The 13,346-nt window shown below is 41.6% G+C and overlaps 1 protein-coding gene across 4 annotated transcripts in view; it reads right to left on the reverse strand.

Moving 5' to 3' along the window:
- tars1 (threonyl-tRNA synthetase 1) overlaps window positions 1-11,655 on the reverse strand; it is a 40,338-nt gene extending 28,683 nt beyond the window's left edge. For 2 of the 4 annotated variants that reach the window (XR_009446168.1, XM_059648606.1), the window contains exons 1-6: window positions 11,533-11,655; window positions 7,592-7,669; window positions 4,025-4,215; window positions 3,031-3,154; window positions 2,152-2,273; window positions 1,941-2,058 (exon numbers count right to left, since the gene is read on the reverse strand). Coding sequence is in view for 3 of the 4 variants with exons in the window: in XM_059648606.1 (XP_059504589.1) it covers window positions 1,941-2,058; window positions 2,152-2,273; window positions 3,031-3,154; window positions 4,025-4,215; window positions 7,592-7,669; window positions 11,533-11,586 (687 nt within the window). In the remaining variant the exon portion in view is untranslated. Of the gene's footprint in view, window positions 1-1,940; window positions 2,059-2,151; window positions 2,274-3,030; window positions 3,155-4,024; window positions 4,216-7,591; window positions 7,670-9,868; window positions 9,955-11,532 lie in introns of those variants that run through there. The other 2 variants (XM_059648612.1, XM_048531597.2) reach the window with 2 other exon arrangements.
- Window positions 11,656-13,346: the final 1,691 nt, after the last annotated feature.

Below are 13,346 nucleotides of genomic sequence, written 5' to 3' on the forward strand. Positions count from 1 at the left end.
GACCCTTCTTCAGAAAAAGGGTTTAGGCCCGAAACGTCAGCCTTCCTGCTCCTCTGATGCTGCTTGGCCTGCTGCGTTCATCCAGCTCTACACCTCGTTATCTCATCTTCTCCTGCATCTGCAGTTCCTACTATCTCGGTTCCACAAAATAGTTGTTAGATTTCACATTCGCATCAGTCACCACCATAGGATGGTTCAGGTTTCAGATGGTTTCCGTTGAGTGGGAGATCGGCTCTCATTGAGAATCACTCCCAAGGTGAAGCTGTTTCAAAATCAACTGCAAATGAACATCTAAACTCCACTTGCAGCACATATTAATGCACTGACTGTATTACTGAAGTGAACAAAGATCGAGGGATCAGATTTAAATTGCACCCAATCTTCAGGTCTGCTGCTCCTTTTTGCCAATTTAACTGTCCTTTTCTTGGATTTAATACTATCCCTAATCTCCCCTGATGGCCATAGCTGGGCCATCTTTCCCAATTTATTTTTGTACTCCGGCAGGAATAAATAATTGCTGCAGGTTGTCCATGCACCTTTAAGTGTTTGTCACTGCTTATCAACCGTCATTCCTTTAAGTAACACTTGAAGTATCATAGATTGCTCATATCTTGCACATTTACAGTTTTCTCTTTATAGATTCAGGACCCTAGCCTCAGAATCAACTATGTCACTTTCCATTGTGATGCGGAATTCTGTCATATTATAGTAAGTCTTTCCCAAGGGGCTTCATACAGGCAGACTGTCCCTTTCTCATTACACAGTCTAGGATCTCTGGTCCTCCATTTGGTTCACCAGTGTCTGAGGTAGGAAGAACTCAACTGCTGCAACATTGTTCCTCAATCGATACGCAGACATAACTGAATTTCGGTCTGGAGAGATGGTCTCAAATCGGTTAAATAAGCTTCAGTGCTTTCACAAAACCAATTAACTGCAGGAAAATCATGCCAATTGAAACACAAGATGAAATTTGATTATAAAAATATTGAAAAATATTATTATATACTGCAAATAGATAATTTGAGAAAAAGCTTCAAAGCAATATTCATTGGAGTAGACAGGTCAAATGCCGGGAGGATGTAACCAGTGATTGTCCAGAACTAGGGATTACGGTGCAGAGAATGTGGTGAGAAGAAATGAGGGGAAATATTTTCATCCAGCAAGTGGTGAGCCTGTGGAATCCCCAACCACAGAAAGCAGTTCAGGCCAAAACACTGAACGTTTTCAACAGGAGTTGGATAGAGTTCTTCGGGGTTAAGGGATCAAAAGATATGGGGTGAAAGGAGGGATAAGCTATGAAGTGGGATGATCAGTTCTGATCATATTGAATGGTGGAGCAGACTTGAAAGGGCCAAATTAGATATTACTGCTCCTATTTCATGTTTGGTAATTTCAACATAATTCAAATGGGAAACAGCTAATCTACAGTAAAAACAGGTGCACAATACCGCAAGATAATAGAAAAAAATGTGCCTGTGAATAAAACATTTACATTCAGAACATCTGGAATGAGCACTATCATTCAACACCACTATATCCATGGCCAGTTTCTAACGTTACTGGAGATAACATAACCTTTGCTGCGTCCAGCAAAATATCCTGCTTGTCTGTAATTTAGGGTGTTCTTTCAAGCTTCTTCTGATTAGACATCATGGACCAATTGCTAGAATACAATCAACCAGTTAACTCAAAACAGTGAGCAGATGCAAGGAACAGAGATAATGGGAACTGCAGATGCTGGAGAATCTGAGATAACAAAGTGTGGAGCTGGATGAACACAGCAGGCCAAGTAGCATCTTAGGAGAACAAAAGCTTTTGCGCTCCTAAGATGCTGCTTGGCCTGCTGTGTTCATCCAGCTCCACACTTTGCAAGGAACAGGCTGGCTCTTTAGCATCTAATGCAAAAGAAATGCCCAGTAATGTTGAAACAAACAGTATACCTTGAACATATTCAGAAGAGTTTCTTTTTTTATTTCAAGTCTCTCAAATGGTTGTTTATCCTTCATAATACGTTTACATAGATTTTCTAGAGCTGGAAAATCATTGCTGGAGACACCTCTGTTATAAAACAAAATTTTTTCAATGTGTTTATAATTAACAGATAAACATAACATTAAAAGCAATTAAAGAACAAAATTAACTGAAATATACCCTTCATCCAAGAACATGTCATAATAAAATCCATTTTCAATTGGTGGTCCGTAGCAGAGACACCCTCCAAAGACTCGTTCCATCGCCTCTCCCAGTATATGGGCACTAGAATGCCAGTACACCTAGCACACAATAATCCTTCATTAGGAATAAAACATTTGGACAACATTAATCTTTCTAGATCTAACTGACATCCCTCAGTTTAGATGCTGTTCTGCTCATTAATTAGATTGCAGAATTGTTCAGGAGATACATAGCTTGCTCTGTTCATACATTCCAGTTGCCTTGACAAGGGCATCACTGCATTTTGGTTCTTGGATTTACAGCAAATTCCTGTGCAAAATCAGATTTGGCAGGGTGGGGGTTTACTTGATGAACTACAGATCTAAAAGAACAATTAATGTTGTTACTAACTTCACTTGATGACGAAGCTGCAGCACCCCAAAAGTTTGTGATTTTAAACAAACCTGTTGGACTATAACCTGGCATTGTGTGACTTCCAAATTTGTCCACCCCAGTTCAACACCAGCAGCTTCACTTTGTTGTTACCAATGACAGCAAAATCTAGTAGATCAATTTATGGACTGTTTGAATCAGGGTTACAATTGACTAAGTTCATTTTGACTAAAACATTTTGTGGAAGGATTCAAAATAATGCACAAATCCCTCAGAACATCAAGGTGAAATCAGGTAGGATTGACTTGAGCCTTCCTTGGCTTTATGAAGTAGCAGTCCAAACTTGAATATCAGGCCAGGAATCAGGATTTTAACTTTTCTTGGCAGCATATTATAACTAATTATTTGAAATTTAATTATTTGCCAAGGAGAACTGATGTTTTTTTTGATGTTTCACCACAGTAATAAACAAAGACTACTTACAGCCTGAGCCTCCTCATCTTCAAACTTAAGCAATGCGAGACTGCAGTCTTCTTCCAACGGTCGATCCAGATCCCAAACCACTCCATTTACTTTAGCAATAACCACGTTATCGGCCAAACCCTGACTGTTTCAAACACACTCAAATCAAATAAAATGGAGATATCCAAAAGGAAGTAATCTTGTTAAAAGAAAAAAAAACTCTACTTGCACCAGCACCATGTTGTCTCGACTGAAATATGCTCACAATGAGTTATCTTTGGAAATATTCAAATAATCTACGTCAGAAACATTTCCACAATCAAAAATGAGCCGTGTAACCAGGTGAGAAGCAGGAACAGGACATGCAAGGAAGACGACGACATCATCAGGGGTGCGTGAGGGGGATAGCTGGTCACAGCAGTTCTGACAGGGTGGAAAACTAACATCAAGGTTGGGAATGGGGAATCTGGGGCAAAACCTCACATGTACATTGCATGGTAATTGGAGAATATCCAGTTGCAGGTTAAGTAGAAATGATTGATGCATTAGAACAAGGTTAAAACTGAAAGTCAAAACATTTTAAGAAACATTTCAAGAAACCTCCAATGTTTGAAGTAATAGACAAATTTGAATTTCAGTTAATAAACTTGCACACCAAATCAGCTAACACCAAATCAGCTAAAAGAAATCTGCTTGTAGTTTCAGCCTCAATAAATCAGAATTTGCAACACAAGACACTGTTCAGATGACATAAATATTAAGATGTTCTCTCACAGCTGTTTTATATTCTCTTTAAATAAGTATCCAATTTCTTTCAAAAAGTGGTGTGTCTTTGTATCAATAGTGCATTCTACCAACATCAGAACTTCAATCCTCTACATCCTTGCTATATCAGAGGAAAAGTCACAATTTCACACATCATTTTGACATGTCCTTTCCATCATTCTACCCTCCTTTTTCAAAATATGAGATCTTTACTAGTTATGCTGCAAAAACAGTAATTTGGAACAGGTACCTAATTCCACATGCAATCTGATAAGGGGTACTTTTCCAGGAGTCTCCCTGCATTTGTTTACCATCTGGTAGAGTAACAATTATTGGTTTACTCTCTTTCATAGCACGTTCTGCCAAAATAGAATCACTTTCAGCTTTGAGTTTGTGGTACAGTTCAAGGCGTTCATTAATATATGCTGGCCACGGATCCAACTGAAAAAAACAGGGTGGAAGGAAAGAGAAAATCACATTATTACGCCAGTTGCATTCCATTAGCACTTCAATCAGAAACAAGTAAGCTTGTACATTCTTCTTTATAGTACATCCATTGTTTGAGATATGACGAGCATTGTCAAAGAAATGAGAGCAGACAAAATAAAAATCTGCTTCGTATTAACCTCAAGGCTATGGGCTTGTAGATTTTGGGCCAAATTGGCAGTATACAGACAACCAGATGAAGGTTAAACAGTGATAATAGGAACTGAAGATGCTGGAGTATTCGAGATAACAAGGTGTGGAGCTGGATGAACACAGCCGGCCAAGCAGCATCACAGGAGCAAGAAAGCTAGCTCCTAAGATGTTGCTTGGCCTGCTGTGCTCATCCAGCTCCACACCTTGTTATCTCGAAGGTTAAACAGTACATACATGGCACTTATCTCTGAACATCACACAAATTCTCATACACTTAAAAAGTTTCACAATGGAGTCACAATAGGTACATTCCATGTTTTCATTAACCTAAAAACCAGCCTGAGTCATGGCAAGTACATTTTCATGCTTTCATTAATCTAAAAACTAGCCTGGTCAGCCTCTGAACAGTGACACGACTTATTTAAAGCAGAGAACTTGCTGATAAAGCCTCATCTATGCTGATGATAACGTAATTTAGTCAGATACATATAGAAAAAATGAACAACGGGACAGGAGGGAGAGATCTAGAATGCTTAACAATTTATACTGTGCTCCACTGCAGAAAAGCAACTTCTTTGATACTGTCGACGAATGCTCAGTTAGCCCTCGAGAACTCAAAATGTTTGACATGTATACCTAAAACCCTCATTTCTGGGACAGTAAGTAGACAATTGCAGCCCATTTAGATAGTTCCATCTTTGTGTCACCTTCTTTAAAAAGGCTCATACCAGGTACCACAAATATTTAAACTTTACAGCTTACAGAAAATACATCAGCTCTATTTGCTTAGTTCCATTCCACTTTTGGGTGTGGACTCAAAATTAAGTAGGGTGAGTGCTGCACAGCAGGATATGCATATTTTAAGCAATTTGTTAAATAAAGGTCCACCCATCAGTTTAAGAAGATGCAAAAGATTCTACAGCTTATAGGACTCTGGGTCTGTACTTAAAAGTTTTGAAGGAGGTGACTGAAACTTAGATAATACTAAGAGGCGTGGATAGAGTGCACTTCAGAAGATGTTTTCACACACAGGAGAGGCTAGGACCCAAGGGCACAGCTTCAGTGTGAAGGATGGCCCTTTAGGACTGAGATGAGGGGAATTTCTTCAGCCAGAGGGTGGAACTCTTTATTGTAGAGTGCTGTGGAGGCCAAGTCATTGATTGTATTTATGAGAGATAGATAGGTTCTTGATAGGTAAGAGAATCAAAGGTTAGTGGGAGAATGGAGTTGAGACTCAATGGGCCAAATGGCCTGATTCTACGCCTATATCTTATAGACAAACAGCATGAAAATGTAATTCCTTTTTTCAAACACGAAATTGGTGCAAAGGTAGCAGAGAAGTCAATTTTGACAAAGGAATTAAGTTCAGAATAAACAGGAACAGTCAAATATACTATTAATTTATTGTTCGCAGCAATGATCTTATTTCATAATTCAGGGATGCTCAGCACCAAGCAAGTGCATTAATAGCTACTTTAAATAATGAACAATGATGCTCATTCTTATTAATTTATTTGTTCTCTATTTAACCTCACGCCCTTATTTGAGTTGGTGGGTAAAATGTAACACATTTAAAAATTAACATTTAGGCCACTTTCAGCCATTCAGCATGTAATCTAGATTAACAACCAGCGAGCATATAGCACTGCTGTGGAGTGTTATGTCTTCAGCTAAGTTATGAAACTGAGATCTATGTGCTTGCTCAGTAGAACAGGCATAAATAACACATCTCATTATATCTGAACTGCAGGAAACTGGCTCTGGTCTGGTCCCTTGATTCAAAAGTATAACCTGGCTGTTCATCTTACGTCTGTTTAATGAGTGCTGCACTGGCAAAAAAACCCTACAAATCGTAATTTATACTGCAGATTTGCAGAGTAAAATATTCTTAGGCACTTCACAGAGTCTTTAAAAATAACATCAAGTAACTCAAGCAAATCTTAACAGAAATATGCAAAGGCTTAGGCAAACAGGTAGTTTTTAAGGAGAATCTTAAAAGGAACGAAAGAATCCATGTGGTGTATCATTCTTACATTTTGCAATCCTGAAAAAGAGCCACTTAGACTTACTCTGTGCTGTTAGCCAGCCAATCTACCCATGCCAATATGCTAAGACCTATACCATCAGTTTTTATTTTCCGCAGTAATCTTTGATGTCATACTTCATAAAATGTGTTTTTTGGAAATATATCTTTAATCTGCATCATGTGTTACCTCCAAGTAATTTGATGAAAATGATTTCAATTTCACAAAACCACGTTGACTGTACCTGATTATCTTGAACATGTCCAAATGCCGCCTTATAATTTCTTTTACAATAGTTTCTGACATTTTCGTTATGACAGATGCTAAGCCAAATGGCCTGTAGTTTCCCGCTTACGATCTCCCTCCATTTTTTGAATAAAGGCGTTACATTCACCATAATCCAAGGTAATGGAACCAATCCTGAATCATAGATATTTTGGAAAATTTAAATCACTGCATCAACAAGTTCACTAGCCACTTCTTAAGACCCTAGGATGAGTCTATCAGGTACCAGACACTTGTCAGTCCACAGCTCTGACAATTTCAGTACTACTTCTATGGTAATAATAATTTTCTGATTTAGTCGCTGCTTCTGGGGTGTGACTGGGATCCTCTAGAACCAGATAATCTGCTTGACTGATGTTGAACAAGTGATAAATATTTATCAAGACACCAAGGATTTTTACATCCACCCGAGAGCAGACAGGGTTTCAGCTTAGCATTTCACTTGAAAGAAGTAACTCCAACATTCCCTCTAGCACTCTCTCAATGTTGCACCAACTTAGAAAATAATTGGTATAATCACAGTCATACAATCGTTCCACTTCAAGTAACCAATCTTATGTGTAGTCCTTCAAGATATTTCTTTGATACAGTATAGCAATGTGCTATACGAATGCAAAGATTTCTTTAGAATTATTTTGCAGCTGGTTCTTTCACATACATAAAAGAAACAGGCAATAAAAGAATCAGTGTAGAATGTGACGCAAAGTGTATACACACCCAACTCAATGTAAACAAAAGAACTGAATACTACAGAATTAATATTAATTGCTCTTAATCTGAACCTGAAGACGATCAGCCAGTAATTAATTATATTTCCATTTTACCATGGTTATTTTCCCATAATAAATGGTTACAAAGAAAGCTCTCACCTCTGCTCTCATTGTATCACCACCTTCCTTAATGCTTTTCTTCTTGCCTCCTTTCTGTTTCTCAGATGTAACTTTAGGCTGAAGGCACAAAATAAAAATATTTTAAGATTACACAGTGAAACTACTTACAGGTTCTGTGTTACTGTTAGTTACTCAATGGATAAAAGAGTTTAGCATTTATTATTGCCAGTTACACAGATTCTGACAATTGATAAGTCTGTGAATCATTTCAAAAATAACTATTCAGATGCAGATCCTCACTCATGTCAGACTTCCTCTCTGCCTCATGATTGGTCACTTAGTTGCCAGATTTTTTTGTGCAACAGTTACAAATGCAACACCACAAAGGTACACAACTACATGGAACCAAATTTTTACAAGGTAAATACAACGTTTGCTGGCTTTGCACGATTAGATTAGATTCCCTCCAGTGTGGAAACAGGCCCTTCGGCCCAACAAGTCCACACCGTCCTTTGAAGCATCCCACACAGACCCATCCCCCACAACCCGCGCACCCCTGAACACTACGGGCAATTTAGCATGGCCGATCCACCTAGCCTGCACATCTTTGGACTGTGGGAGGAAACCGGAGCACCCGGAGGAAACCCAGGCAGACAAGGGGAGAATGTGCAAACTCCACACAGACAATCGCCTGAGACTGGAATCGAACCTGGGTCCCTGGTGCTGTGAGGCTGTGGTGCTAACCACTGAGCCACCGTGCCGACCCAGAAACCTCCAGAACAGCCTCCCCCCAGAGACTAGAGTTGGCAGCTTCAGTCTAAGGTCACGTGGCAATCAAAACAGCACAACACATTGAAATATCTGAAGAGAAACCTGTCATGGTTTTCTCTCCTCAACAACACTCAGCGGTCTTGCGAATAGAATATGTATACCAGTGTTGAGGTCAGTTGTGATTTAAAGCATATTCTATCATTTAACAAGATCACAGTTGATCTACTTCTACACCATCTTCCTACATTTTCCACACATCAATCTTAGTCTTGAACATACATCACAAGTGAGCATCTGCAACTCTCCAGGCCAGAGGTTTTAAAACTTTACCACCCTCTGACTGAAGAAATTCCACCCCAACTCAGGCCTTGGCCTAGATCCTCAGCCTGAGGAACTGGCGTGCCTGTATCTATCTTGCCAATTCCTGTGGGAAATTGTGTGTGAAACAAATATACCTGAAATAAATCAGTATGTTTGAATACAAGCACCTTTCATTCTTCTAAATTACAGAGAATACAAGTCCATTTGATTAAATTTACCTTATACAACAATCCCTGTATCTCTGGAAGCAGTCTGGTATACTACTGCCCCTATGGCAGGTATAATTTTCCTTAAGTATGACGACAGATTTAACATACAATACTCCAGATGTGATCACGTGCAAACTCCGTACAATATAAGAAACATTTTTACTCTTACATTCAAATCATGCTGCAATAAAGGCTAACATGCCATCTGCCTTAACCAGCATGTTAACATTCAGTGATTCATGAACAAAAACAAAATCTTCTAGGGCCCCAGGAGAGGTGCCAGAGAACTGAAGAACAGCTAATTTGGAACCATCACTCAAGAAGGGAAGTCACAGAAAACAACTAGTAGAAAAACACTTGTAAAAAAATGTGAGTGTTAGGATTAATCTGCACTTGGAGGGGATAGTCAGTAAGGCTTTAAAAAAGATAGTGTCAAATCAAATTAATTTAATTTTTCAAGATGGCATCTAGATGTGTAGATGAGGGTAATGCAGTTGATGTAGTTTGCATAGACTTTGTTAAAAGTCACATAACACTACAGATTTACTCAAAATCGTAAGTTTTTGGAGCACTGCTTTGTCACTTCACCTGGCAAAGGTGTAACACTACAAAAGTTTGTGATTTTAAATAAATCAGGTGGACTACAACCAGGTGTTGTGTCAATTTTGACTCCGTCCACCCTTGTCCAATACTGGCATCTCTGCATCATGCATGGACTTTAAGGCTTTTAACAAGGTCCTGTATGACAAGCTGGTTAAGGAGCTTAGGGAGTCAAGGGCTATTTGGCACATCAGTACCCAAACTAGCTTAGAGGCAGAAGGCAACAGTAAAAGGTCCTATTTTATGACTGGAAGCCTGTGCCCAGTTATGAAGCACAGGGTCTGGTTCTGGACCCTTTGCTATTAGTTGTGTACATAAATGACCCAGACAAGAAATGCAGGACCTTTCTCAGGAAGGGTTACCAGGCCCAAAACATTAACTCTTGTTTTTTTAACCTACACAGATGCTGCCAAACCTGCTGAGCTTTTCCAGCAACTGCTGTTTTTGTTCCTGATTTACAGCATCCGCAGTTCTTTCAGTTTTGTATGAAATGTAGGAGGTACGATCAGTAAATCTGGTGGGGTGGTAAATAACAAGGAGGAATGCTTTAGACTACAGGAAGATACAGACAGGCTGGTCTGATGGGCTGAAAAGTAACAAACAGAATTTAAGATAATAAAGTGTGAAGCTGGATGAACACACCAGGACAAGCAGCATCTCAGGAGCTTTTGTGCTCCTGAGATGCTGCTTGGCCTGCTGTGTTCATCCAGCTTCACAATTTGTTATCTTGGATTCTCCAGCATCTGCAGTTCCCATTATCTCTGATACAAACAGAATTTAATCCTGGAAAGTGAGAGGTGATGCATTTTGGAAAGGTTCAGACAGGAATGGAGCACACGTTGAATGGCGCGACCCTGAGACACCCCCAGGGACAGCTATCAGGAAAGACGGGTGGGAGGGTATCCCGGGTTAAAATAGTATCAGAGATAATGGGAACTGCAGATGCTGGAGAATTCCAAGATAATAAAATGTGAGGCTGGATGAACACAGCAGGCCAAGCAGCATCTCAGGAGCACAAAAGCTGACGTTTCGGGCCTAGACCCTTCATCAGAGAGGGGGATGGGGAGAGGGAACTGGAATAAATAGGGAGAGAGGGGGAGGTGGACCGAAGATGGAGAGTAAAGAAGATAGGTGGAGAGAGTGTAGGTGGGGAGGTAGGGAGGGGATAGGTCAGTCCAGGGAAGACAGACAGGTCAAGGAGGTGGGATGAGGTTAGTAGGTAGCTGGGGGTGCGGCTTGGGGTGGGAGGAAGGGATGGGTGAGAGGAAGAACCGGTTAGGGAGGCAGAGACAGGTTGGACTGGTTTTGGGATGCAGTGGGTGGGTGGGAAGAGCTGGGCTGGTTGTGTGGTGCAGTGGGGGGAGGGGACGAACTGGGCTGGTTTAGGGATGCAGTGGGGGAAGGGGAGATTTTGAAACTGGTGAAGTCCACATTGATACCATATGGCTGCAGGGTTCCCAAGCGGAATATGAGTTGCTGTTCCTGCAACCTTCGGGTGGCATCATTGTGGTAGTGCAGGAGGCCCATGATGGACATGTCATCTAGAGAATGGGAGGGAGAGTGGAAATGGTTTGCGACTGGGAGGTGCAGTTGTTTGTTGCGAACTGAGCAGAGGTGTTCTGCAAAGCGGTCCCCAAGCCTCCGCCTGGCTTCCCCAACGTAGAGGATGCCGCACCGGGTACAGAGAATGCAGTATACCACATTGGCAGATGTGCAGGTGAACCTCTGCTTAATGTGGAATGTCATCTTGGGGCCTGGGATAGGGGTGAGGGAGGAGGCGTGGGGACAAGTGTAGCATTTCCTGCGGTTGCAGGGGAAGGTGCCGGGTGTGGTGGGGTTGGAGGGCAGTGTGGAGCGAACAAGGAGGGTATCCCACTGCTCCAGTTACAGTTCCCCCTCCCCACCGCAGGCACCAAGCGAGAAGCGGGGCTCCATAGTGCTGGGGTAATGGGAACTGCAGATGCTGGAGAATCCAAGATGACAAAGTGTGAAGTTGGATGAACATGAGCATCTTCTGAGATGCTGCTTGGCCTGCTGTGTTCATCCATCTTCACACTTTGTCATCTCCATAGTGCTCACCTGCCCCTCGACATCCATGGCCTCTAGTTTCTGTGTCACTACCTCAGCCTCCATGACCTTCCCACCGCCGAATCACACTGATGCAACCGCTACCTCCCGTCGACAGCGCACCGGAACTCCGTCACGACGGAACATCAACCAATCAGAGAGCAGAACCCCTGGCATTGCCGGACCGCTGGTAGGCTGGGCGTGTGATGACGACGCGGCGGGCTGACCAATGATGTGTCGGTTCTCACAACGGCCTCTCTCTGATTGGTCACTCTTGCAGCCCCGTGTCTTTGTGACCATTCTCCAGTGGCCATTCACTAGCTGTTCCAAAGTTGTTTGAGCCAGTCACAGCATTATTTCTCACTGCAGCAATCGTGTGGGCACTGCCTACTTGCGTTCATCAAAGTGAATTCAATTTTGCTTCAGTTACACTTCTCTCAAATGCTGACTTGTCTGGGTTTGAATCACACTAACAGCCAAAATGCAACTGTTAGTCTCCTTGAATTTTCCTCTGCAATGTAATCTTTGGAATACAGAGATGTACAGCACGAAAACAGATCCTATGGTCCAACTTGCTTGCGCCAACCAGACATCCTAGCTGACCTAGTCCCATTACCCAGTATTTGACTCATATCCCTCTAAACCCTTAGTATTCCTGTACCAATCCAGATGCCTTTTAAATGCTAAAATTTTACCAGCCTCCACTACTTTATCTGGCAGCTCATTCCCCATTCACTTACCACCCTCTGCATGTAAATGTTATCCCTTGGGTCTTTTTTAAATCATTCCCCTCTCACCTTAGACCTATGCCCAAAGTGGAGCTGCAGCAGCACAGCAGGTCAGACCGCATCAGAGAAGTAGGAAAGTTTACCTTTCGGCTTGGGATCCTTCAGAAGATCAGGATCCCGACCTGAAAGGTCAACTTTCCTACTCCTCTGATGCTGCCTGACCTGCTGTGTTCCTCCAACTCCACACTGTTGATTCTGACTCCAGCATCTGCAGTTCATGCCCTCTAGTTTTGGCCTCTCCCACCTGGGAAAAAAGACCTTGGCTATCCATGCCCCTCATGATTTTATAAACCTCCTGCTGACAATTTTGTCAAATGATTTTAATTTAAGTCTTAAAGTAAATTTGACATTCTCTAAACTGAGGATGCCAAAATATTAAAGTCCTGCGAAAGCACCTTTTTTCTGATTAGGAGAGACATTGGAGCCTGAACAGTTACAAACAGACTCCATTGGAGGCATTGATTCCATCTATAAGGGGAACTCCTTGAATGGCTGCTTTTGTTTTAAAGTCCAAATGTAAGGAGAGTTTACGTGTTAGTATTCCAGAAAGTTGTACTTGTGTATTTTACCTGCAGATTCCAATCCCACTTTTGGCCTGATTAGACAAGGGTGTATTTTTTTAAAAGCCTCACAGTGCCAGGGACCGAGGTTCAATTTCAGTCTTGGGTGACTGTGTGGAGTTTGTACATCCACCCCATATCTACATGGGCTTCCTCTGGATGCTCCAGTTTCCTGACACAGTCCAAAGATGAGGAATTTAAGTCAGTATGGCCATGCTGAAAATTGCCTCATAATGTCCAGGGATTTTCAGACGAGGTGAGTTAGCCATGGTTAAAACCCCCATTACAGGGATGAGGTGGATCTGGACAGGGTGCTCTTCAAGGGTTCAGTGGGCTGAATGGCCTCTTCCTTTACTATAGGAGTTCTATGAATTTTGTTGAGGCATGAAGTTTTATGCTGGTCCAGATGGCTTTTCCAGGTGATGTGACTGGTTGCTATATTGGAGTCAAGGGCTCACATAGCACAGAGACAGGCTAT

This window comes from Stegostoma tigrinum, chromosome 1, assembly GCF_030684315.1.
Source record: "Stegostoma tigrinum isolate sSteTig4 chromosome 1, sSteTig4.hap1, whole genome shotgun sequence".
Taxonomy (NCBI): Eukaryota; Metazoa; Chordata; class Chondrichthyes; order Orectolobiformes; family Stegostomatidae; genus Stegostoma; species Stegostoma tigrinum.